Source organism: Chlamydotis macqueenii, chromosome 18, assembly GCF_036417535.1.
Source record: "Chlamydotis macqueenii isolate bChlMac1 chromosome 18, bChlMac1.mat, whole genome shotgun sequence".
NCBI classification, from domain to species: domain Eukaryota; kingdom Metazoa; phylum Chordata; class Aves; order Otidiformes; family Otididae; genus Chlamydotis; species Chlamydotis macqueenii.
The window spans coordinates 8,373,729-8,400,960 of record NC_141573.1 but is presented as its reverse complement, the minus strand read 5'-3'; the positions used below and the strand labels follow the sequence as shown (position 1 = coordinate 8,400,960).

General features: G+C 48.8%; 1 protein-coding gene across 1 annotated transcript in view; it reads right to left on the bottom strand.

The window, feature by feature from the left end:
- Positions 1–27,232, bottom strand: part of DNAH9 (dynein axonemal heavy chain 9) — a 169,583-nt gene that overhangs the window by 133,313 nt on the left and 9,038 nt on the right. Inside the window, exons 7-23 of the mRNA XM_086762087.1 lie at positions 25,945–26,112; positions 23,675–23,791; positions 22,617–22,767; positions 21,471–21,585; positions 19,513–19,581; positions 18,893–19,019; positions 16,380–16,635; positions 14,918–15,159; positions 13,382–13,517; positions 12,145–12,341; positions 11,635–12,059; positions 9,828–10,050; positions 7,348–7,514; positions 5,980–6,850; positions 4,246–4,376; positions 2,987–3,113; positions 462–614 (exon numbers count right to left, since the gene is read on the bottom strand). Of these exons, the coding sequence (XP_086618213.1) occupies positions 462–614; positions 2,987–3,113; positions 4,246–4,376; positions 5,980–6,850; positions 7,348–7,514; positions 9,828–10,050; positions 11,635–12,059; positions 12,145–12,341; positions 13,382–13,517; positions 14,918–15,159; positions 16,380–16,635; positions 18,893–19,019; positions 19,513–19,581; positions 21,471–21,585; positions 22,617–22,767; positions 23,675–23,791; positions 25,945–26,112 (3,675 nt within the window). The remainder of the gene's footprint in view (positions 1–461; positions 615–2,986; positions 3,114–4,245; positions 4,377–5,979; positions 6,851–7,347; positions 7,515–9,827; positions 10,051–11,634; positions 12,060–12,144; positions 12,342–13,381; positions 13,518–14,917; positions 15,160–16,379; positions 16,636–18,892; positions 19,020–19,512; positions 19,582–21,470; positions 21,586–22,616; positions 22,768–23,674; positions 23,792–25,944; positions 26,113–27,232) is intronic.

Sequence of the window (27,232 nt, the reverse complement as noted above, 5' to 3'; positions counted from 1 at the left end):
AGCTGAGCAGTAGTTTGGTTCTTGAATTTCATACCTTAACTCATCCTATGGAAGACTTGGAAAACAGGAAAAAAAAGCCTTCTTTTTCAAAAGATATCCATGTAGAGGTACTATGAAATAGCTTAGTCTATTTTCAGTCTGCATCCCCTCCTTACTGAGGATATTTGTAACAAGCTGTAAGACTAACCTTCAAAAGTCTTAGAAAAATTAAAAAAAAACACCAAAACACCTAGTTAGGAAAAAGCCACAGCCCTTTCTCTCACTGTGAACTGTGACACCTATGCCCCACCTTAGCGAGGACCTATTCAGAGCGGGACCAAGAGCTGTGGTGTAAGGAGGAATTAAATTACACACCTGTTCTTCCAGCCTTTCCCACACATAAAGGAACAGCAGTGAAGCTCTACAATGTCTTGGCAACAGATGCCCACGCAAGGGGCAGGAAAGCAGGTCTTCCCCCTCACCTGCCCGCTGCAGTCACAGGGTTCACTGAAGGTGACGTATTCCTCCTCTCTACTGTACATTCCCAGGCCAACCTTGGTTGCCTTTTGCTCAGAGTCCAGCTGGAATTTTATCTTGGCCAAGTTGTCAAAGAGTTTGGAAAGATGACGTTGCACCTGCAAAAGGAATTGTACAGAGTGACTGAGACAAGGCAAACGGAACGGAGATCACCATACATGTCACAAGCACAATCATGTCCACAAAGTACGATCTTAGACATCCTGGTAGCACCACATCTTCTCATACATGGCCAGGATACTGCCAACACAAGCCTTTTGCTGTCTTTCCCAGTACTTCCAAATAATTTGGGGGGGCAGGGGCGAAAGAAGAAAAGATGACACCGCGTGTGTCACACACCACTGCCAACACAGACGGGCTTCTCCCAGGACTGCCCTTCCCACGGCAAGGGTCAGTTCATAAAGCAGTCCCAAGACAGGAGCTGCCTCTCTCAGTGACAGCCAGAGACAGGGAGACGGGCAGATCTCACGGGTGGGATGAGAAATGAGAACAGCCCATGACGTCTGGTCCTGTAATGCTTTCAGAGACAGACAGGTGGACTTGTCCATTTAATTCTTACTTACTGACTCACGAAGGATCACAACACTCCTCCTTGTAAGCTGTCCTGCAGCTGGACATAGCTCTCGGTAGCCTCCTTACGCACTTTCAAGCAGGGTCAAATCCTGGAAGGTGCTTCCCCCCTGCCCCAAATAAGCATATCTCCTTTCAAATCTTGAGTAAACCACAGAAATCTTTCCTTACATCTACAACTTTCTGCTCACAAATCCTCACTGGCCATTCCCAGAGCCTGGCCAGCCTGCAGGGCTCAGGACGTACTCCAGCATTCGGTGCAGCCCTGCCGCTGGAGCCCTGGATGCACCTGAATCCGCACAAGTTCAGTATCCAGTGAAGGGGGATAATATCACTGTGTGTTTAATCCTCCTTTAGGAATGATCCGATTTTGAAACTACAGTGGAGAGGCTGAGAGCGTATCCCTGTATGATCCTACTTGACATTTATTTTGATTTTATTGCAAATAGTTTTGAATAACAGAAATCACCAGGAATTTCTTCTTACTCCACGGAGCATTTCAACACAGTATCTTCTCTTTGCTTCCTACGTTTTTTTTCTCTCCATTTTAAGTACCAATCAACTACGCATTGATGACTCTCTGCAGGCTGAAATCACGTAGCAGCAGAAACAGACACAAGCAGTGTTAAAGGTTGGTGGCAAACAACAGCACCTCCAAACACGCATGCAAACCCGCTCCGTTCACATGCTCACACTAATGCTGAAAACGACGCAAAGCTTAAAGGAGGTGAGATTACTCATCACCGAAAGATGGAATAAGGAATTCATTCTTTATCCAACAGTTTCCATTTGCTGCGAACATTTTGATTGGGTTTACACACTCATCTCAGGATAAACAATGCGTCCCAAACAAAGCCAGCAAGAGCACGGCATTGCGAGGCAAAATGGCCGAGGTTTCCTGCCAGCAGCTCCTGCGGCACTAATAGTCAACCCCTAAGGCTGCTCTGCTCTGTATGGAAAAACATCTGCAGGACTAAATCCTCTGAACTCTGCCCAGCAGGAGGGCAGGAGGTGTCTGCACTCCTCTGAGGAACAGGGGGAAGAGCACAGTGCAGCCATGTCCCAAAACAGGAAGGTTACAACAAGATTCTTCACAGGATGATCCAGCAACCCACTAAAGTCAGCAGAAGGAATGCTATATCTGGAGTGTTTTCCTCACACCTGGCATTCTGACACCATCTGCAGAAATCCAACAGGAGAGGAGAAGCCTCCTCAGTCAAGACGGCGCAGGAGGTCAGACCCCCAGCCTGGCCCCTGAGCTGTGCAGGGATGGATGGCAAGCCAAGAGATCTATTTGCTTGCTTTGGCCATAGCCACTCTCCTACCTCTTTCAGGTTGTGTTCTTCTCTCCCCCTATAACCAGGGCATCCCAAAGGCCTTTGGGGGAAGGAAGAAGTGACTGATAAGCAAATGCTTCTTCTGCATAACAAAAGAGAACTCTCCAAGCCATCAGGTGTTGACACTTCCACATTTGAATGCTCAGTCTGTGGCTCTTTCAACAGCAGATGCTGTTTGGTGGCATCCCAGGTTCGGGATCCAAAGCCAGCAACAAGTTTTGGCTGAGATCCTCAAGAAAGATCGTTTCCTCCAACCTCGCTGTGTCCCAGTAGAAACAAAACCATTGTTGTTTTGGCATCAAAACCACAGCTCTACTCTCTGCAGTGCTTTCAGAACCATCTGCAAGCATCACCAGGATTAGATCAGACAACATACAGCACACGTTGCCTTTGAAAGATGACAGATGAAGGCCAGCTGTGAAAGAATTATTATTAATCCAAATGAGAGTGGGAGAAAAAGCACTCAAGAAAGGATAAGCTAGAGGAGAGTCCCAAGACAGCATCTTCCACCGTGACATTACTGACAGCTGGAAAATGCAATGGCGATGCCGTACAAGGCTTACCAGCTGTGGGTTGGTGCCATTGGAAAGAATATCCAGTAAATCTGCAGAAGAAATGAAGTAAAATCTGGGAAAGGCCAGCCTCTTCATGTCCAAATATTCAGCCAAAGCCTTCTCACACAGAGACAACCTGGGGAGACAAAGCAGACAAACAGAGCCCAGGCCACGCGGGTAAACATTCCTTCATGTTTCATGCTGCAGTTTATTAAGCAGATCCTCCCCTACCATGGGGAAACACCAGGCGTGAGCTGAGCCCGTAGGCTGGTCCTAAACAGCATTTCCCAAACAGATCAACGCAGCACGCAGTAACTCGTAGATCTCTCTCTGCTCCCGAGGGTCAAACAGCCTAAGAGTCAGAGAAGCCTCATAAAAAAGCAGAAACACGGGTGGAAGAAGAGGCTGGAAAGGGTTTGCAGTCTGACTTGCTGTTATAGACAAGCTCATAACTGCCACAAGTGATTTCACGCTGGGATGAAAGTTTCCAGAACTGCTTTTACTCTAACGAGTCACAATTTAAAGTCTGACTCAGATCTACTCAGCATTTTGTGTTTGTGAAGCCTGAAAGGAAACTTGTTCACTCCGATCTAAAAATTAATCTTTCAGTGTTTACACGCTAAACTGCTGCTGAGCTTAGAGAGTTCATAAATAACACGCAGCGAGTCTTCTCTGAGGAACACTGGCCTTATTGGATTACAAAAGAAAATAAGCCTTTATTTGAAATGGCTAAGTTATGACTGACACAACAGCTACCACATTCACTTCTCAGAGCGCTCCCGGCAGACGAGCTCGTATGTTAAGTGAGAAGCGTCTCCATCTCAGGACACCGAGGTCATTCTCGGGGAGTCTAGTTACACTGTGTGTCAAGGGTATACACGCAGAGATAATTTTGTAAATTAAAGAACACGGGCTCAGTTCTGCTGCAGATATCCCTGCCTGGACTGCTAAATAGATATTTAAGACACTGTATTTGAGGTGGCAGTGAGGCCACATGTTATTAAAACCAGCTGAATGCCTAGCTTTGTACGCGTGCAAATCAATACTCAGGATGAGAAACTGCACGTACGCAAAGCCAGGCTCCACTTCGGAGGGCGCAGGGTGATGGATCACAAATAAAAAGACTCAAGAAAGATCAGAAACGCTGCGACTTCTGAATGAAAGGAATGGACAGACTAGGAAGAAAGCCTTGGAGCACAGGTTAAACAAGTGCATTAGAGTTTATCCCAGTCTCTGCCAAAATCCTGGGGTTTTTAAGTTCTACCTACCTGCTCTGAATGTCCTCCAGTTGTTGTGACAGACCTGGTTTATTGGTGGCCTCAACAACATTTGGAGTTTTCTGAGCTTCATAGGCCAGTTCTTTAAAATCCACATCAATCCCTTCAAAGCGCTCGGAGTCCTAAAAAGCAATAAGGAACACATTCATGGTAAACCGCTAATTTTGGGCTAAAAGATCCGGTTCTCTGGGTGCTGTCTTTGGGTTGAGGGGAAAGACTTTCTGCAGAGAGCCTCCTGTCCAGCACAGAGGGACCTCTCCACCATTTCAGAAAGGCCCTTCCAGCCATGTCCCCGAAACAAGCATCCAGTCAGGCACTTGCCAGCTTCTCACTGTATCCCAAAGGGGTTATGGATAAAGTCACCCATGCAGAAGCCAATGCCTAGGACCAACTATTCTCATGGGACTGAATTCCCCTTTAAACGTCGTCTCATAACTTTTCCTCTCCCATGTCCAGATGAAATACTAAGTTTCCCTGGCCACAGCAGCAGATGGTCCCATACGCGGGAAAAGCTATTGACTCCATCAGAGCTCACTCTTCCCCTCTTGCTACAAAGTAGGAGTCCCAGTGCCCATCCCAGAAATGGGTAAGATGACCCTTGCAGAGGAGAGCCCTTCCTTGCCTTGAGCAAGGCCATGGAAACTTCATGTTGGCAGCAGAGAAGCATGCTGACAGTTATGGTCTGCACCTAACAGGGACCTCGAATTTCTGGAGTTAACAGCAAAGAATAAATAAAGCTATGTTCAGAACGTCTCTTCTCCTTCCTTCTTCCCACACCAGGTCTCCTGAGTGAGCCAGGACACTGAATAAAAGCTCTCCAAGCTTTCCTGTTAACACTTCCACATTAACCGGTGTTCAGCCCCCACAGCAAGGCCCACCCTGAGGGTTGAGCCCTCCCTGCATGCAAGCCATGTAGCCAGCTCCAGATCTGCATCCCATGCTCTGCCAGTGCATCCTCCCCCAGCCCTGGATGCATCCCGAGGAGGTTCAGCCTCCAGAGGCTTTGAGCTTCATCTTTTCTTCCAGGGAAGGGAAGAGGCTGCTGATTCCTGCCACCTGCCAGACAAGGATTGAGATGCAGACAGCTGCCCAGTAGGACGTAGGTTTAAATCATGATGCGATTTTTCCTACGTGCCATTAGATAGCTGTTGGATATTAACAGCTTGCTGGCACACGGTACAGCCTTCAGGGCACTGGTTATGAGCACCTGTAGACACTGCCCAGTAAGCAAGGTCCCTCCAAAGCAGAGGGAGCAACAGCCCAAGCAGACCAGAGTGGAGGGATGGAGGCAGGGTGGTCTATCACCTCGCATGGCTGCGAGTGGGCCAGCAGGGCCAGGAACCAGCTTGGAAGATTTTCTTAAAAATCAAGGCAAGCTGGAACAAGTCTGAGTAATTACCCAAGTCCTCCCTCCCCTGAGAAAGGAGGGAACACGCCTGCAGGAAGCTAGCAGCCTCGCGCTGTCTCCAGGAACTCTGTATTTGCTAAGCAGTGGTGAAGGGGAGAAAATCAACTTCTCAGCATGGCTCAAGCACAACCTACAGTGCAAAAACATCCTGGGGCAGCACTAGCAAACCACTATAGCCCTAAGGGAGCCTCCAAATAAGCAAGGCAGCAGAAGAGCCCTGCTTTGGGGAACTCCGCATTATAGATAACGATTTCATATAATAGAAGCTCTTCTTCAACACTTTCCAAACAGGAAAAGCATGATTTGGGGTTTCATACCTTGGGAAGCTGTGATCGGATATCTTCTGAGCCTATGAATATGCTCTCCAAGTGAGACCATGTACGCTGCACTTCAAACCACAGAGAGATGATGGAGTCTGCAGTGGACAGCTTCCTTTGCCATGCAGACACTTCCTCCAAGAAAAAGGAAATATATTTGGATGTCATTAAATTCTGCAGCTGCACCTGGTTGTCTTCTAAAGTCTCAATGAGTTCCTCATCTGACTTCAGCAATGGGATGTTCGTCCGGGGGTGAGGCTCATACTGAAATTCCATGGTGCTCCAAGTAATTTTTAGCTCCTTCAGGACTTTCTCCATGCTCATTTCTCGCACTGCTTTGTCCACAATGCCACGAACTTCATCCTCAAAGTTATGTAGGTTGAGCTTCAAAAGGTCAGCCAGCGTGGTGTCTGAGTCCATCACAAACCTCACACCCGTCATCTGCATCAGCTGATTCCAGTGTCTTTCTCTAATGGCGGGATTTTGAAGTTCTGCCACAGCTTTCAGGGCTGTCAGCATGTTCTTCACCTTGCTGTCCAGCCCGCTGAAAGCATCCCATGCCCTCATTTCTTTATCCAAATTCCGAATCTCTCTTGCAAACTTTTTACACTCCAGATCCATGTTTTCCACGTTAATATCCATCCATTTGGTGGTCTGCCAGTAATCAAGGCTAGTGTTTACAAGGGAGATCATATCCCAGAGCTCTTTGAGAAGACACAGCTCCTTTCTGCACTGCTTCAGTTGTTTATAATCTGGCACCATGACTTCAAACAGCCCAGCTGATTCATAAATCGAGGTCATGGCTGCCTCCATTTGTTTAATCTCAATGTGCTTTGCATCCAGAAGTTGATAAGGCTTTTTGGTGTCAAACCTAGAAAGAAATGTTTATTCTTCATAAGTGATATTGTAATAACTTCTGAAGAATACATAAAACGAGCAATGCTTCTAAGAGACAAAGCAGAGATGAAGCATCTGTAGTACACACTGATGGTACAGCCACACAGCGCTACTGACGCCACCTTAAAGAGATACGTCCCTGCTCCTTGCAGCGGGGTTGGACTAGATGACATTTGAGGGTCCCTTCCAACCCAAACCATTCCATGATTTTACGATATCATGCACACAGCAACCAAATTCAGTCTCTTGCTAACACCAGACAGTGTTCCCAGGGGAAAAAAAAAAAAAAACCAAAAAACAAAACCAAACAAACAAAAAAAAACCCCACACCCCAGGCATAACAGACAGGACACCAGGAGAGTGCAGGAAATGTATGCAAGGCCTCAAGCATATGTTCTCACAACATCACCCCACAAAGTCGTTTTTTTTTTTTCTCCTCACAATTTCTCTGATACTACAATTTGCCCGTACCTGAACGGTGCTTCCTTCCGAAATCGCTCTCTGAATCTGTGCTGCTCAGCATCAAAAGCCACACAGCTCTTGCGCAGAACCGTCATCTCATTTGCCTGCAGAGGAGCCACATGCTGTTTCACAGCTATCGCCAGCTTCTTTATATTGTTCCATTTTTCTGGCAGCTCCTGCAAACAAAATTTGAATGCTGGTAGGCAGTATTTGATATTTGATATATGATGTATCTGATCTGTTTATCAATACTCACAGCAACAGAGTTCATATCTAAAACTGTAAGGAAGTTTTGTTGTGATGCAAAGGCTAAATGCACAATTTGGGGTAAAACTTCCCAGTTATTCACAATTTTGAAGACTAATCAAGACTGAGACCTTACAACTGACTGCTTTGATCGTACAAACATGTTCAGTAACTTCAGAAGAAGGATCCCAGGGTAGCTCCTGGGCTCCCAGGACGGTTCAGCGCTCAAGAGAGAGCAGCGATACGAACATCAAGCCCAGCAGGACCTGGAGCCTGCTGGGAGAGGCTGAAGGCAGGAGGATGGGCTGCAGATGAAAGCTCATCAGATAGTCTGGCTTCCCAAAGCTAATTAAGAACCAGAGCCTGGGAAATTTCCTACCAGCTCTTAGAGCAGAAGAAGTTATGCCAGAAGGACTTCTAGAGAGCTCTCTGGGGCAAATCCCCCAGTCTCTGTATATAATACTAGCATTAAATAAGACTGGTTTCTTTCTCAGGCCTGCATTCAAGCTGAAAGTGCTCGGCACTGCTGACAATCCACCCTCTGTACCTGGGATTTTCTTCATAAAGGGATTTTATTTCTTGCTAGGCCTCCCAGGCCACATCCTCAGCCCCGATATTGACATCAGCCAAGGGCTCTGCTGTCCTCAGGTCCCAGTGCTTTGCTCTTGGAGATCCCACTTCCCCAGGTACCGTGCAAGCCTACAGGGAAGGCTGCGGGTTTCTTTTCATCCCAGTTCACACAGTTGAGATTGATGGAGACCCACCAACACTATGGAAAGAAGGGAAATAACCTAGGGGCAGCTCTGAGGCAACTGAGGCAGCCAGAGCAAGACCAGTCTCTCCTGAGAGGTCTCTTTCTAAACTTTATATTCCAGTCTCCACAGAAATCACCATCCACGACCACAGCAGGGCACACAGGGAGCTGCTTCCTTGTCCTTCTCGTACAAACTATCAGCTCCAGCCCAGCCATCTCCATGGCCATGGAGGGAGTGGTACCCGGAGGAACTTATTTCTGGTTTTCCCATCGTATACAGGAGCAAATGAATCATTCAGCTACACATTGCTGTTGTTTGACAGAAAGAACATTGCTGTTTTACTATCTCTTGCATCTGAATGGCTGCCCTGCATCCCTCATTTCTTCTACCAGAAAAATAAACCAGTTGTTTGAATGCACTTGCACCAAGAGGCACCAAACAAGCAGCTCTCGTGCAGAGGAATTAGCAGAGCCAGGTTCCCCACAGCACCATGTTTTATGCTGTACTGAAGCTGTTGGATCAGCCTGAACATCCATGTAACACAGCTCTCCTGGTTTTCAGGGATTCTATAGGAATCCAGCTATCTTTAGGTCCCTGAACTGTTCAGATTTGGTGACCTGACCACCCATGGATCACAGTTGCAGAAGCAGAAAGCCAAGGAATCACTAAACTCCACTCAGCTCCCATCCAAGTCTGGAGCAGGGAACTGGAGCCTTTGCTGCCCAGGTGCATAAGGCAGGAACATCTCCCCAGAAGGTCTTTCTTTAAACCTTGGGTCCTACACAGACCCCTCTGCCCACAGCACCCCATGACTACAGGGGATCCATCACCCTGTAGCCACACACTTCTGCACTGCAACACTTTGACTGTTGCCAGTGCTTGTCTCCTTCTCCCAAAGGCTGGCTGGGCACCTCACAGTCTTTTCTAACCTCCATCTCATGGTCCTCTTTCCAGAAATGAAAGGAATTCCCAAAAGAAAATTGATTCATTAGAGTCAAATGTGGAAAGGTGATAAATACTTTCATAACCTGCTCCCCATGACGTCCTCTACATCAAGCAGATCTGGTGCTACAGACCCAGTGAAGGACTTAAGTTCTATGAGAAGGCAAACTCCTCTGCCAACATTATCCTTCCCATCTCCACAGTTGCCAAGAACTGGCTTATTTAAAAATAATTATAATTCAACCTAATTAACAGATGTATTTGAAAATGCATTAATTTTTTCCAAGAGTAATCGCTGGGAGCTGGAGCAGGCAATTCTATGTTTTTCATACACAACAAAAGGCTTAATCTCTGCTTTAAAAGAAAAATCTCAGTATAACTCCAAAATTTAGAGCTATTAAGGCACATCCCGCAATAGCAAAATACTATCTGCTGAGGCCCTCTAATGACATGGAGTGAGGCCTTAAATATTCCTGCAATGCTCTGCAGCTTGTGGTCTCTTTGACATCTGGGAAATTGGTGTGGTCACCACAAGTTTTCACTCACCTCCAGTTGCCTATAGACTTCCTCCGGCAGCTGTTGTTCATAGGTCTTCAGTAGTTCAATGGTTTGCTTCAAGGGCTCAAACATGGCATCAGTGACGCTGTGCCTTTCTTTAACAGCCAGGAGATGACCCATGATCTCTACCAAGCCATCATAATCGCCTTTTTCAACCTTTTTGCTCAAACCTTTTTCGGCGGTTTTTATGAACTCATCAAGGTCGGCCAAGCTATAGGACACAAAGCAGGAGAGCACAAAATCAGAGCAGTTCCTACTGAATTATCAGCCTTACACCAGGCAGCTGGACTTGCATGGACAGGGGAAAGGCCTGGCTAACCCTATCCACTGCATGGCAAGAAGCTGAGGGCATCAGAATCACAATTCATGCTCAAAGGGATCCAGAGATGCGGTACAGCTTCCTGCAAGGAACAAATAAATAGGGTGGGACTTGTCTCATTGAACAAAAGGTGTCTGAGGAGGACTGTAACAGACCTGTGAGCTCAGGAGTGGTCTAGAGGCAGAGAATTTGAAAGGGCAATTTTCATCTCGCCTCCTCCAATACAAGAATTCAAGATCCACAAATGAACCTGGCAGGTTGCAAAGCTACAACAAAGAGGGATTCTTCTTCACACACTGAAGGGTAACTCCCTGCTGCAGGAGGATGCAGATGATGAAAATCCACAGCAGTTCAGAAAAGCAATTGAACGTTTGTGGGAGAAAGAGATCCATCCAGGTCTTTAAATACAAAGGTATGACCCCCATCTCTCAAAATCCTTGAGCTATAAATCATTAGGGACAAGAAGAGCTTCTGGGGGAAGTTTCCCTAACTGCTTACCCTGTTCCTAATCTCACCAGCTACCGGGCACTGTTGGCAGAGGCATGATGGTCTCCTGGACCTCTAGTCCTTTCCAGCACAGCCATTGTCCTCAAAACACGTGCTTTTTAAGTGCCCATTTAAATTCTGGGGAGGCTGCTGAGCCAAAATGTATCCTTAAATACTTCACCTAATAAAGACTAAACTGCTGAGTCAAGGACTCTTAATAAGGACTCCTAAACACCCATTCCAAGCTACACCAAAACCTCTTTGGACAGAAATTATTTAACAGAATTATGGTGCTGAAAAAACACAGGAGGTCATACCATCCCTCACACGCAGCCATCTTCACTACTACACATCTGTATTTACAGACTACCCAAATAAATCACCTGACGCACCATCCGGCACAGATCTGGCGGCTGAGCAGCTATTCAGGGGCAGGAACACATCTTAATTCAAAACTTACACCCAAAACTCTTCCTTTTTGTAACCTTGAAACTCCCTTCCCCATGACTGCTCATGCCAGGCAACCCGAATTACTTTTTTTTTTATCCACAGTGCACACAAACGAGCAATGCATTTAGAAATGCAGAAGTACTTCACGGCATTAACGCAGCTTTACTGATGGCTTATATCAAATTCAACAAAGTAAGCACAGAGCCCTTGCAGAGATTAGGTGAGTTGGATCAGGATGAACAGACAAACAGACATCCTATCTAACACCACACAGCAGGTCCCAGGAGCATCAGCTCGTGGGATGTCAATGATACTGTGTCCATATGACTGTTCCCAATTTACACGCTCAGCCGTACCAGTTTCCAGCAGAGCCCAGAGGACGGAAGACACAGGGGATGTGATGGAGCCAGCATGCAGTATGGGCCTCGTTCTTTTCCTCCGATGTTAGCCTATTGGTTATCAATAAAGCCCAGCCAAGACAAGAGAAATTCCCTTTTGTCAGCACAGGTCCCAGGGAAAGAAGGCAGGAACAGCTCTTACCTGTGCGTGACGTGGTCCACGAGATGCTGCTTGAACACCAAGCTCCACCTCTTAATCACATTCAGCAAGGATGCCTTGAAAGGCCGAGCATCGACTTTCAACCAGCTGTGGAAGATGCTGATGGGCTCGATGCGGTTCACCTCCTCATAGATCTTCTCATAGGAGTCGATCTGCTGTCTGAACTGCTGCAGTGTGGGAGGCGTCTCGGGGACCCCATCCTCTGCATGGGCCTCAACTTCTGCAGCGGTGAGGACGCGCCCGTAGAGGAGGAACTGGCGACAGAACTCCTTTCTGTCATCCCCGTAGAGGTAGGAGTAGTGCTCAAAAGCACTGCGGTAATCACAGCAGGCTGCCATCACAGCCTGAACACGTCCCATCAGGTCATGGCGCATGTCAGCCAGATCAGCCATGTCCTCCATGTCAGCCTAGGAGAGGAGAGTGCAGTGATGCAGGAGCAGCATGGTAGCTCCTCGCTGCCACAGAGCATGAGGGAGCTCTACAGCCACAGACCTGGTAATGGAGGAAGCCACTGTGCTCGGCCAGCCTGGGCACCAGTGATGAGATCCTGTAGATGTCATTGAGAAGACTTTCCACCATGTCATAGAAGCCATCATTTGCGCCAGGGTCCAAGGAGGGATGAAATATCAAATCTGGTATCACCAAATCCAGCTGCACCTCAAACAAGGGAGCGAGCCCTGCCTTGGGATCTGGTAGGGAAGAATGGAGACACCAGGATCTTTTTTCAAGGTGAGAAAAAAGTGATCTTGAACCATCACTAACATCCCACCACAAGATGCACACATGGTCCACAGGGACACCAGGCAGGTGTGATCGCAGACACGCACTCGCTGGATTCAGTGACACTGTGCACACAACACAGAGGAGATGCTGGGAAACAAGCTGATGTTCTGGTACCTACAGGAGATACTGGAGAACAGATGAGACACAAGCGATTCAAGGACCAGAAAAAATGCTGTGGAGGTTCTAACTAACCAAAAGGGAGCCTGAGAGCCGAACAATTACAGTGGATAAGTACTTGCAGAGAAGAAAAACAACAGGAACCAAGAGGCTTTTTAATTTAGTGGAGAAAGGCACAAAAAAAAAAAAAAACAACCCAGCAACTTGAAACTGAAGTCAAATGCAAATGTGAAATTACGTGCATGGTTTTAACTAGATGGTGAAGAACTGGATGCAATTATCCAACTTGGTGTGCCTCCACATGCAGCAGGGAAGCGTTCCTGGAGATGTGCTTTAGCTGCTCTCAGCAGTCAGTGAACCTCCATGGCAGCCTTAGGCAAGAGGTCTTATTTAGTCACTCCTGACCCCATCTCATCTCTTCGCCGGACTACTGCTCAGGGACTGGGTTTTCCTTTCATACCTTTCATCAGCAGAACCAGCTCCTGAGGCTCTCCACACATGAAAGATTGTGTCACCTTGATGCTTTGTGCATGGGAGGGCGGGAGATGGCTGATGCCCAAGCACAGACTTGGGATGATGCCTCAATTTTCTGTCCATTAATCCCTGCAAAGGGTGCATGGTTGTGTCCATCCCTCTCCCTGCGCAATGCTTTGCTCCATTGACTGGGGGACGGAGTCACCCACCCTGTCTAGAGGTTCCCCAGAAGGCACAGCAGAAAGCCAGGAAGAAGAGAGCAACTCTTAGGTACAAGGGAGAGCACAAAACAGAAACCTCCCTTTGGTGAGACCAAAGCAGCTATCACAACCAGGGGAGAGGAACCAGCAGTCACCTGTGTTTTCCAGGAGGTACTTGAGTGAGCACTCAATGGCAGTGAAGAATCCATCCAGGACCATCTCATCCACATAATCCACATAGGCCTTCCAGCCGTCAGATGCTGGGTCTGCAAGTAAGAGGCTCTGGTTTTCCTGGAAGAAAAAGAAGATACCTTCAAAAACAGCAGGGCTGAGTCTGTCCTACAAGAAAACTGCCCCCAGCTAAGAGCCTCGTGGAGGGATGAGAAATCAGACAGATATTGCTGCTGGTGGCACGGCCTTGATTTGCTCCTTCTGTCTAGGGCTCCTTTGTCATCTGAAACAACCCAAAATAACTTCAAGGTAAAAACAGAGTGCAGAAGAGGCTTAGAAGTTCCGTGACATGTTCTCGTCCCTCTTCTCCGAGGCCATAGGGCTCAAAGCTGCTTTGCACACCTGGGGCAGGGAGCACTCTCAAAGGCTTGTCCCAATGCATGGAGACCCAGCCCTGGTGGCCCACATAGTGTTATTTTGAGTGGATGATGCCTAGAGGTGGTCTGCTTACACCTCTGCCCTAAAAATGGTCATCTCAAGACCAGAGAATTTTTAAATTCAATAAAGGATGGTCAGCTGGTCCCACCCCTGTGAGCAGCACCAGCGGTGCCACCACACCAGTGGTCCCAGTCCTTCCGCCATGACCACAGTCCCATATTTTCCTTGGCCAGTCTAGGAAGGGTCCTGGTCTTTTGGGTGTTAGCTGGTGGTGGCTGATTCCATTACAGCTGTGGCAGCAGAACAACACGGGCATGGCAAAATCCTCACACAGATTCAGTGTGCAGAGAAGGGGGTTAGAGGCCCAGGGCTGACTGCAGACAGCAAGGTAAGGTGAGCACAAGAGCTCAGCATCCCAGAGATGGTCAGACTGTTCCCTCCAGCATCCAAGGCCAGATGGCGACCCTCAGTAGATGGATCTAAAACCCATCTCCCTTCAAGCCAAAGTGCTGTCCCTGACACGCATCACACCTCGCTCCGGGCAGGTAAGGAGTAGAGCTCTGGTCTTTCTCCTGGCCCGCAAAGTGGACTCTCAGCTTTGGCAAAGCCACTGGAAAGCACCAAGGTTTTGGACATCAGCTTTTCCCGTGCCCCTCAGCTTCCCCCTGGACTGTCAGCATCACCTCCTCCCCCACAAGGGACAACAAATCTGAAACAGAAAGGTCAGCCCCAGCCAGCTGCCTCTCTATTTCAGGTGAATATATCGGAGGGGGCCTTTTCCTCCGAGCAGGGTCCCAAAGCCTGATGCACCACTCCCCTCTAGTGGCTCCGCAATAGCCAGGACTGGGAGCCAGACTCCTTCACCGGGCTGCAGCTGCTCCTGATCCTGCCCAGCTGGGTGCCCAGCACCACACAGCCGCACCAGTTCACTCATCAAAGCTATTGCTAACGCTGGGTAAGATTTTTAATTAGTTAAGGGAGTTAATCTGAAGGTGAAACACCTCTGGATGTCTTCAGTAGAGCGGAGAGACGCACAGAGCCTATGCAGAGCCAACAAACCCCTGGGGAAGGTCCTCCCTCACCTCCACCAGGGAATGAATCCTCTGCCCCGACTCTCTGACGAGGCTGTAGCGCCTTTCCAGACGGTCCTGACAGTCCTCCAGGCTTAGCAGGGATTCCCTTTTACAGTCTTTCCTCTCAAATATGGGCGACACCCACGATTGCACGATGGTCTGGATTTCCTCAACATTGTTTTTGGCTTTCTGTGTCCTCTGCTCAAGGTCTTGGACACCATCCATCACCATAGAGATGTGATCCCAGACACCTGGTAAAAAAACGAGATCACTGACTTGGTTTTCAGAGCTGCTTGGCCAAGAAGCTCTTGTGCACCCTGCCTAAGACCAGCCTCTGACTCTTTCCCTGTGGTCTCACGTGTTTCTTACCCATCATTAACGCAAGAGACTGAGCACCTCGACCAACAGAGCCACTTCTAGCTCCCTCCTACTCCAATAAGCCATGGTATGGACAGGTGCAGCCCCTGCTTTCTGCCAGGAGTACCACCACCGCGGGGACGTCTGACAGTTCCCACTTCCCCCTACCCAAGTTTGATCTCCCACTGGCTGCTACTGGAGAGAGCAGCACGGGGAGGATGAGTACAACAGGCTGAGTGTCCCTGCCACCATCACCAGAGCAGGGACCCACAACCTAACACACAGGCCGTGCCAGCCTGAGGTACCAGCAAGGGCTGCATTTCGATGCAGGGAACTTAGGGTTCACCTGCAGGAAACCCCTCCATCCTTGTTGTGCAATGGAGAAAGAGTTTTTCAAAGTAAGGACTCCTGCTTTGCATGTTCCCAAGAGAGGACACTTGTTTCTTTTCATACCAGAAGCCTGATGACAGAAATATATATTCCACCTGTGAGCAGTTTGCTTTCACCAAGAGGAAACAAATTGTCTTCCTCAGCTCTGCTCTGCAGTTAAAGCCGATCAAGCGAGAAGGCTGGTTAAATCATCCCAAAGTCACAGTGCACAAACCCCACCGCTAGCTGCAGTATTTCATCCTTCTGGAGAAGATAACAAGGTGGCCCTGGCTCTCACTGGGACAAGTCCATCCCAGTGCCAGATGGCTGGGCCCCTGCACAATTGGGTGAGAAAGCAGTGCCTTGGGGACACAGGCATGCAGCCACACCGTGGGTCACTCGGGCTGGCACAGGGGGACAGCACAGGTAGCGAGCAGATGCTTCAACCCCAATCTTGCCATCTCCTTGGCGGCACTGCTTACAGGGCAGCGTCTCCTCCCCAAAAGCCCAGGCTGAACCTGGAGGGAGCAGGATTCTACCCACAACCTCAGCAGATCAAGGGAACATGGAAAGGAGCAGATAAGTTGGGGGCTGCTCTTCATCTCCCCAATGCTGGCTCTGCTGAAAAGTCCCCTGCTCTGCTGGGAACTGTATTTGGGAATCAGGTGATGAGGCTGGGCACGTGGGGGAATCTAATGAGACCCATGTGTACACACTCCTCCTCCCTATCACAGGGCTAGCTCACCCTCCATCTTCCAGTTCAGCGTTTCTTCTGCCTCTTTCAGCTTCAAGTTAATATCCCGCAGCTGCCCCTGTATTAGAGGGTATTCCACCTCCAGGACTGTCTTCAGGACCTTGTTGTATCTGTTTACCATCAGCTCCAAGTTGGCCACCATCTGTCGGTATGATTCCTTGGAGGAATAGATTTCTGCTGCCGTCGGCGGGATGGCTCCCACCTGGCTGCCAGACAGGTAGCTCACCTCCCTCAGCACTGAAACGAGCTGGAGAAACAAGACAGAGAGCTGAACACGGGACAATCCTCCCCATTTACCTGGCAGACACTCTCCAATCCATTCTGAGTATCTGAGGGGTTTCCTGCTGTTTTATTCACAAAGCAGCATACTCTGAAAAGGGCCTGGGCACCTTCTAGCCCATACCATCTGTCTCCCGGTGACCTTTGCCTCTGGTTTTCCTCCCAACCAAAGACAGACAGTTCCATTAACTACCCAGCCAGCAAACTCCATGCAGCCTTTAAAAGCCATGACGATTTCTGGTCCCCTCTGCTATCCTCATCAACGAAGTCTTTCAGGATTACCGCGCCTGCAAGCGGAGCTTAGCAGTTATCTAAGTGGAAGATAAGACGGCTCCAGTTCTGTTGGTTTGCTGGGCTCACTGGCATTAAAAAAAAAAACAAAACAACAAAAAAACCCCACCAAGAACAACAAAAAAAAACCCACGGTCCCAAATCGAGTGACTCAAATCCTTCTGCTGGAAACTTCTCCCAGCCCAACCAAAAGCACTCAGTGCTGGCACATGTTTGAGTTGTGAGGGGACCAGACTGGGGGAATTATTGAATTATAAACCCAAGCATAAACAAGTCTCTGCAATGAAGGGAGCAGACAGGTCTTCCAGTGCGATATATAACTTCTAAGACTAAAAACCTTCACTCAGTTTAGTGGCTAGTGAGAGGTAAAATGCTCCTGGAACTGCACGTGTTGGTAGGGTAACAGAAATTTGGTACATTGTATGGGCAACAGCAAGGGCAATGACCACTCCTGGCTGCAGCTGAGCTTGGGGTGCAGCTCCTGAAATACCAGTTTTCCCTTAGGTTGGCAGGGTGTATGACCCCTGCCTGTGAAGACGTGGGGAAATATCTCTGATCTGCCATAGTTTAGCCCTGCTCAGCAGCTAAAATACCACACAGTTGCTCCTTCCCACTCCCTCCCCACAGTGGGACAGGGAGGAAAACTGGTAAAGAAAAGAAGTGAAAACTCCTGGGTTGAGATTAAAAAAAAAAAAAAAAAAAAAAACCACAACAGAGTGAAAGAAAATAGAGATGGAAAACAAAAAAAAAACCCACTAACAGAAAACACTGAAGCAGGTAACTCACAGTGCCACAGCTCACAGGGGATCCTGATAGCCAGCTCCCTCCCCAGCAGCAGCAACCTCCCCTCAGCCCCATCCCCACTTTATACACTCAGCGTGGTGGCCCAGGGGGGGGGTGGCCCTTGGGCCAATTTGGGTAAAGGATCCCAGCTGGTGGCTGATCAGTGACCTGTCCCAGCTGTGTCCCCAGCCACAGGGGCCACCGGCTCCAGCTCTCCCAGCTCAGGTGAGAATTAACTCCATCCTAGCCAGAACCAGGATAGATCCCACCCCGTTCATGCCCTCTGGTCTCAGTTCCCTGTCTCTGCTTTCAATAGAAAACTGGAAAGCTGTAGGTATGAACAGAAGCAGGTGAAGCCACAAGCCCAGGGACTGCATGGCCAGGAGCCTTTGTCACTGCCCTAGGTGACAGACAGAGGTTGCCGAAACCTCTCCACCACTGCCTGACCTTAGCAAAGGGGAAAAACATGCAATGCAAGTCAGGAAGGTAAGTCACAACACACTCAGAGTATCCACAATACTAAAGTGACAATGAACATGATGACAAGAGGGGGAAAGAAAGAAGGGGTGAAGAAGAGTGCAGGGGGCACTCTGGAAAGGCAGAGAAGGATGGGGTGGGAGGAAAGGGAAAACTAGGAGACTGAGGGAGCAAGAGGGCAAGCGAGAGAGAACCAAGCTGCCCTCCCTTCTTTGCACTGGAATGTCTGGGACATTCCCACCATGGGGTCAAGGTTGTCTTCCCCTCTTTCCCTCTCCTCCATGGAAGGTGAGCTCTGGAAGACTATTCTGTGCTAAAGAGTTGCAAATATATTCTGCAACTAGGCAAAATGGGATGCTCCTATCTATTCTGGAGGGCATGAAGAGGCTGCTAAGCAAAAGATGCTGACACCAGTTAAACATCTCGCAGGGCCTTTCTGCCACTGGCTTTAACTGGAATTTGCTCTGCTTAAACTGTAATCCTGGTATATTTTACCAGGAGACTGAGCCCACAAAGAGGACGGTAAATTCATGTTACTCATCACAGAAGGGGTTCCATGGACCTCAGCAGAACAGGTCTAGTACCAATCCCACCAGACCTCCCGCACACGGCGGGGTACAGCTTGGAGACACGCCTGCATGCCGACGGGAAAGCAAACTGGCAGCAGTTTTTACCTGGGGGTCAAAATTGACTGTGATCAGTTTGGTTTCTGGATCTCGCCGGATGAGTGGTTGAGTAAGGTTGTACTGCGATTTTTCAGAGACTGCCTGGGACCAGTTTACATAGAGTTTTTCCTGATACCTGCCAGAAGGAAAAAAAACCCCAAAAAACATCCATCACATAGCTACCAAGCCAGTAGACCAAGTCGTGTAATGAAATGAAAGCCAAATCCACTTCTGAGGACAGGGACAATGAATCCCGCTCCAAATTGTGGAACATACACATTACAGCCACTGTAAATACACCCTGTGAATGGGCACAAATGGACTGAGACTTCTGGTCAGCCCAGGTTTTCTACGAAAGCAGCTTCTACATTCAACAGAAGCTTGTTCCAATGTTTCTTCCAGGCTGCACAGTTGCCGTTCATCCCATGCAAACTTCTCCTTTCAAGAGGTCATGGAAAGACTGTGGTATAGAACAACAGGATTCCTCCTCCTCCTCCTCTATCATCAGAAAATTCCCTCTGGCTTAGAAAGAGATATTCCCAGGCCCTAGGCTGGCAAACGTGCTGGAAGGTGACCTAATGGAGAACATTTTTTCATACAGTCACAGCCTTGCCTGAGCCACCGCTCACCTGTCGAGCCGCTGGATCATTTCTTCGTACTTCTCTACCACCCTTCTTCCTTCAGCAGAGTCCAAGCAGCTGGTGGCACAACGGACAAACTCAGCGTTACGTTTAGCTCTGTGAGGCGGTCGTTTGTATTTACCCCTCCCCAAGACCACCCACCAGTTTGCAGGCAGCCTCTAACTGGGGACGTTGCGTTTCACCCCTGGCATGTCACCCAAAACCATTCCTCTGCACAAGGCTATGCAAGCCCCAGTGTGCTCTTTCTGAGGCGCTTCAACGACAACCTGCAAAGTGAGAACCACGTCCTGGGGGAGGAAGGAGGACTCAGCGCTGCTGGAGGAACACTGGTCACCTAATGCTCCCAGTTTCCCACTCCACGTTTGCACAGAGCACAGCAACCTCTGCTTGCCAGCCAGCACTTTCTAAGGTCAAAGAGGCTCAGAAAGAAGCAGCACGTGGCTCCCGGTAGATGCGGCTCTTCGCGACGCCAACTTTGCACCCCTCAAACCGCCGGGCAGGGAAGAGCAAAGGCTTCCCAGAGCACGGGAGGCAGAGCCCTAGCTCTGGGGTTGTACAACCGCCTCCGAACCCAGGGAGGCAGCTGGCCAGTGCCACTGCTACAAGGCCTTCTTTTCCCCACTGTTTCATCTACAACACCCAAGTTTTCCTAAAAATGCTTGTTGATTCTGGAGGATGTTTTGACAAAACCTGAATTAATTTAAACAAAACTCAGCAAAAGCAGTGCCCAAGCTGTCACCACCGGGCAAGTGCTGATCAAACCCCTGGAAGTAAACAAGTCCTCTCTGCAGACCCCAGTAAAACTATCTTCATTTTTCCTTTTAAATCCTTTCTCCCTTTCAAATTGTGTGTAGGAAACAGCATCACGTCACCCCCGCTGCAGGGCATTTTATTAACTAAAGAGAGGAAAGAAAACCAATGCAAAATGCAGATCTGGGTCCTTCTTCATGGTTGACAAAATTGACCATTCAGCTTCAAAGCAGAGGTGATGACCGGGGCTCTGTGCTGGGCTCCGTCCAAGAGCTTGTTTCATTGCACTGATGTCTTTACTGCTGCAAAATAACCGTGCACTTAAAGACACTTACTTAATGGCAGCACACGCTGAGAGAAGGCTGCATGTATCGCACAGCGATGGAGATGGCTTATTTCGGCCAAGCACATAAAAAAAAAAAGTGGATTCATTTACTCAGAATCCTGTCCAGCACAAGGAAAGCTATTCCCGTGAGCGACAAGGTTCACTCCCTGGAGCACCTTCAGTTGTCCTCAGTCCAACCTGCTTTGCTTACAGGGCTCTTAAATGATGTCTCATACGGTGCCGTAAGACATGGCAGCTGCGAGCGTGGGGTCCCACTTCTCCAAGACCACCCATAATAACAAGCATTTGGGTGATAAGTATTCCAGCACTGGTTTCTCTCCTTGATCCTTTGTTTAATGCTGAGAAAGTTGTCTTCGGTTGGTGCCTAGTGAAGTTCTTTCACCAACCTGGAAACTCAGCTTCGTTGATCCATCTCAGACGGGTCCAGCTCAGCACCTCTGTGCTGTTCACAGCTTGGATGATGCCAGAACTGGGGCTCGCAGCCAAGGATTGGGCTGCTCCCGAGATGGTCCTGGAGAACATGCTGAGAGGGATGACAGTGGGAAAGGTTCCAATGCCTCTTTCAATTGCAGCCTAGGACTATGTCTGAAAGCTGAATAGCCCACGTACTATCCCACTGTGCCTCTCAAACCACTTCAAAACCAATCCAATTAATGAGTTTCTTAGGAAAAAAAAAAAAAATATCACAGGGAAGCTGAAAAGCACCAGTGCAATCACTTCACTCCTCCTTGACTAAGAATTATTTCAGCTATAACCATTGGGTAATGTTCAACACAGAAAGAAAATCAGATTGATTAGAGAAAAGATATCAAGATGGTCATAAAGCAACTTAGCTGGAACAGCCACGCACAGATGTGGGATGTGCCTGAAGCGACCAAATGGCACCTGGATTCGCGCTCGCAGCTCCCGAGCCCAGCGCAGCGCTCCAGCCACGGGTGGCATGTTCTTGTGCACAGTGGGGGATCCTGGGGAGGGCACATTGAAACAGCATTTGGTTGAACCCTGCACTTGCAACCCCAAAGATACATCAACAGAAACTCATCTGCACAAAACTGCTTTGATTTCCCAGCTTCCTTCCTTAAATCCAACATCTGCTACACTGATGTGGATCTGTGACCAGGGGAAGTCTCCTAGTGCCTCTGGACCTCAGACAAGGACCTGAGATCAAAGGAGAAGTCTGGCATATGTTAAAAACAGAGCTGGGACAGAGGCATCCTTCGCCTGGGATGCGTTCCCTGCTCCCCACACACACTGATGCAGGGATTTCTGACCAGGAGCTGGTCCTGACCATCTTATCTCACTCCCACACAACCACACCCCCCAAGTTCACAGCAAACGATGGACTCATCCTCCATAAATCTCTCCATTCCCTGTGTTAACCCGCACTGGCTCCAGCAGTGCTGCCTCTTCTGGACTTGCCCAGTTCCAGTACAGTCCTTCTGAAGCAAGTGAATGGGTTCTTCTTCAAAAAGACATTCTCTAATCCTCATAATCTAATAGGAATCTGCCCGTTCCCTCCTGTGCCAACTTTCATGGGACATAATAAACCTGCAAAAGGCTGGTGAAACCCTTGGTTACAAAGTCCCACTCACATACTTTGCATTTAAAGTGTTACGAGGGAAATGCAGTAAATTCCTATTGTGAGGGACATGAGTGGGTTTGCAAGTCCCATGGGGTGCTGAAGGCAGCACATAAGCGTGGAGAGAAATCTCCTGTCACAGCCTTGCTGGGCAAAAAGCTCAGAGTGTCTTCATTCCCAGTCACAAATCATGTATAAACATTTAATGAATGATATTTTTCCCTTCAACAGATTATTTGGTGTAATATTAAGAGTAGAGCTTCCCCAGGGATTTCCATTTCCACTAGGAGCTATAGAGGCTGAAAACATTTGCAATTTGGGAAATTTTGGTTTCCTTAGAAAAAGCAAATTATTTCCCCTCCAAAACCTAAACCCAATTTCCTGTAACATCAATTTTACTCCGCATGTGCCACCAACCGCTCTCCAGCTCGGCCTGGGTGTGCCTGTAGAAGATCAGCCTAGCGTGGTCCAAGGCCCTGTTGAACATGCTGATGAGGACAGAGTATTTGTCAGCAGCGTCTGCAGCGATTACCGGTCGCTCCAAAAGGCTCCCGAACATGTCCAGCAACTGCGGAGGTGAAGAAGCAGTGAGAGAAAGGGGAAGAAAGTCACAACCTCAGATTCTACGGAAAGACCCACTGGGATTTTCCTCACTGGCCCAGAGGTCTGCGCTGGAAGACACTTTGGAAAAGGGAGATTTCTTTTCTTTACCACGCTTTTCCAAGTTGTCCCTGTCTTTGTTACAGTCACACTCAGACCTTCTCTGTGGGTGAACCATATTCCAACTGTCATTCTTCAAACGCGTCAAAATTTGCTATTTTTTCAAAAACCTTAGAAAGATAAGTACTATCACTTTCTACAGCCTTTTCTACAAACATTTACACTGAAGTTTTTCAGAAAATACCATTTACTTTTTCTGCAAGATAACTTAATTGGTTAAACAAAACAGCCTTGTTTCTAAAAATACCTCAGTTTCCAAAATTGAAATACATCCACATATTAACTATATTAACAAAATCATATTAGCAATAATCACCTGGTTTTTAACAGTGGTTCTCACCAGGAAATCCTAGAAAAAGCACCATTTCCTCCAGCTCACAGACAGAGACACAAGTAAAACTGCCGGTATCCAAAAGCCTGATTTGAACAATTTCTTTGACTACTCTTTCTAAAACTGAAAAATTTTGGGGTCTTAATGGGAAGAGCAGAAATAATCGCAAGGCTCAGTAAACACACTGCTGCCGGCTCCACGGCTTGACAGTTGTGAGGGACCCACAAGCCTGAGCATCACTAACCAGGACCAGCCCAAAAGCTCCAAGTCTCCTTGTCCCAGTGTCCATTCCCATCAGCAAACACCAGCTCCGTGTGCCCATAGCTACAGCACCACCTGGGCTCCTCTCTGTGACTGTCACTGAGCCAAACTGTAGGCACTCAGATTTCACTTCTACAGAAGAGAAGGGATGCGACAGACGAACCTTGAAGGTGTGCTCCAAGTCGGAGGCGTCATCGAAAGCCTGGATGAAAACAGTGCCCAGCCGCCGGTCGATGTCTTCTACTTTCTGCTGGAAATCAAAGGCGTCTTGCTCAAACTCCTGTGGGAGGCAAAACAGAGAGCTGTGAGACAGCACCGAGAAGGTATCTGCAACCGCCCGATGCAGAGATCTTTCCTCTTCTTTAAACCACTTCTCTGGCCAACCTTCAGCCACTGCAGCATGGCAAAGCCCCATGGAGCCTGAGGACATTTCTGTGCTGTCCCATGGCTGAGATCACGGCCCTCTGCGATGGAACCTTTGGTCCCGAGGGCTTTCCAGAGTCCAGCGAGCGCTAACTTCAGCCTACAGGCAAAATGGACTATTTCCACACACTCTGCCCCACCACTTGGCCTGAAGACTACACCATCATCCAGAAAACCCACAGACGCACCTGCTGACTTCCAAATCCAATCTACTTTCAAGCCAAAACAAGCTTGTTTTGAGCATGACCTGGCTGTAAGTGGGACAACAGTACAGGCAGTTTCAAAACACTGGGACAGGTTGCCCAGAGAGGTTATGCTCTCTCCACCTTTGGACATACTCAACATTGGAGATATTTAACCTGACTGGTCACAGCCTTGTTCTAGCTGAGCCTGCTTTGAGCAGGGGACCTCCAGAGGTCCTTCCCAACCTCAACAGTCCTACGTTTCTGTAATTTCCATCGTCTTCTGACACTGCTTCTCTTGCTCCAACTGTAATAAATTCTTTAAAGTTCAAGCATTTGTTTTCCTACAGGTAAAAAGCTCAAGTCAAAGACTGAACTTGACAAACTGGGAGGTTTCAGTCCTTCTGTCCTAGCTTGGACAAAGCCACTAAAAACTAGGCCATGTGTCTCTTTTCCGAAAGGACAAAGCATAAGGTAACAGCTTTTGCTATTATCACTGCCAAGCTCCAGCAGAACCAGATGCCATGCTTTAGCTAAAAAAAAAGAGGCTCTAGAAAGTAACACAGGATGCAAAACTCAAGCACTGAAAGAACAAGAGTGACTCAGAGCCACACAAAAGGCCATGGGGTCACCAAAACCGAGCCAGCTCCCGCAGAGCCACCGTCACCGCTCCTCCTGTGCCCTCCCTCCTGAAGGAGGGGTGACATGGAGCAAGCAGCTTCCCAGCAAGATCCTCCCAGGCAGCACTGGGGATGTGCCACCCACTGCAGAGATGTACTGGGACCTACAGGAAGCAAAGCACAGGCCACCCATCACCACACCAGCCAGGTCCCAACACCCAAAGGAACAGGATCTGTGTCCCACTGCCAGCCCAGCCATCCTTCACCCCAGCACAACCCTTTCTGACAGGAGCAAGGCAAGAACCTGCTGGGGGAAGGACTTCGCCCCAGGACTACCTTCCACTCGGACGCCCGCCGTGAATGGCTGCTCTACAAGCAGTGTAGACCAGATTTCCTCACCACAGAACTTCCCCATGGCCACTCCAGCTTTAGCACCCCCTCCTCTAGATGTGCGGGGAGACCTAACCATGTCCTGCTCAACAGACACAGAAAACTGACCCCAGGGCAAAGGGGACAAGAAGCAGAAGAAATAAAGAGATCGGACACAACCATGGGACACAGACCCCTCCAGAAATGGCCATTCCCATCCTTTCTTCACAGCTCACCCAGGCTACGCTGCCCAGTGTCAAAGCCAAGAGCAGAAGTTTCTGAACAGCCAGTAAGGAGGCCTACGGCACGTTTGCTTTGCCCTGCTTGTACGCCACACGCTGGTGTGAGCATCTGTGATCCGGATGGCCACTGAGCCATGACCCAGAGGGCTGGGAATAATAAAATACTGAGTCCTTGAATTCTGAGAGCAGCAGATGCCATGTGTTTGTCTAGACAAGAGCAAACGCATGCCCAGAGATTACCTGAGCTGGCCCTCGTCAGGCAAGCTGGACACCAAGAGCAGGAAAGCAACGAGGCATGGATGTTGGTACACCTCAGTAAGCAGAGAAAGCTTGTGTAAAAGGCACGGAAATCTGGGTTTCCCAGCTGTACTGGTCTAAGGCTCTGACCTAGCAAGACATGCTACACAGAGACCTGCAAGAACTCATGAATCTCAGCAGAAAAGCCCAACGGGTCTCTGTTCCCTACTGTTGCAGGTCAGATCATAACAAATGGAGGGAGGAGCTGGTAAGAATTCAGCAGGGCTCCATCACAGAGGGAACTCCTGCTCTGGAAACACGCACATGTTGGTGGCATTCCCGCAAGCTGGTTCCACCTACCCTGCTGGTCAGGTCAAGACAGTCATAGGTTCGCTCTGCAAACACCTTGTACGCCTCCTGGAATTCCTCATACATGTCCAGCACCTGCTGTCCCAGGGCCTTCCCTTTAATCCCACTGAACTCGATCTTTTCCAGCTTCATCAGGTCCAAGGCAGTTGTCAGGAGACCCTTCAAAGGCAATGGAGGCACACACAGGTTAAGATGTTGACAAAACAAGGTGACAACATGGAACTGCGCTTGTTGCTGTGCCAGAGCATCTCTGGTGCTCAGAAATGGGAAGGAGGATGCCAGATCCTGCCTTCCATGAGCATCAATGGCTGCTTACAACATGTCCCTGCCTAGTGGGACCTGCTGCTGCTACTGGAAATGCCAACTGTAAAACTGCTTTTAAAGGTATTTAGGGGACAGATCCAAAGCAACATATAAGACCTTGATGTGTCATCCAGCATAGCTAAGAATCCAAATGTTAAGGTTTTAACCAAGAGGAAACATCTAATGTTTGCAGGTACCTGAACTGTCCAAAAGTTCCTGCTCAGTAAAGCCTCTGTGTGTCCAAGCGGGTGTCACCAAGCCTGCCCAGCTGGTCTTCTCTGCTGAGATGGGTGCACGGGTCCTTCCTCTCCCATCCCCTGGAGCCCGGCAGGTCCTGACCCTGCGGTGCCACCTCTCAGGAAAATGCCCCACTCACCCAGCTACTGCAGCAGCACTGGGCATCTCCACCACCACCCCATCCATCTCTTTTGGTAAGGCCAGGTGAGGGCTGGTCGAAAGTCTGTCACCTCAAAGCACCAGGAGGATGCGCTGATCTCAACACAGGAGATGGTGGTCATCCTGCTCTCACTGAGCTCAGGGGACAACCCCGAACGCAGAGCTAAGCAAGTACGGAGCTTCGCTGTGCCTCTGGGACAAAAGCAGTTGAGTGAGTCACAGCTCGGGACACAGCCCATGGCCCAGACCTTCCCACACTACACCAAGGCATCACTAGGCTTTGGTGCCACCTTGTGATGCTCCAGGCAGAGGCAGGGACATGTCCCACACTTACAGCTCCTGTATTTTGAAAACAAATAATAGAATCATAGAATGGTTTGGGTTGGAAGGGACCCTCAAGGGTCATCCAGTCCAACCCCCCTGCAAGGAGCAGGGACATCCCCAACCAGATCAGGTTGCTCAGAGCCCCGGCCAACATGGCCTGGAATGTTTCCAGGGATGGGGCATCCACCACCACACAATAAATGCAGGTATGCTATTTATTAAGAGCACATTCACTTCAACAAATACCTCGTAAGGC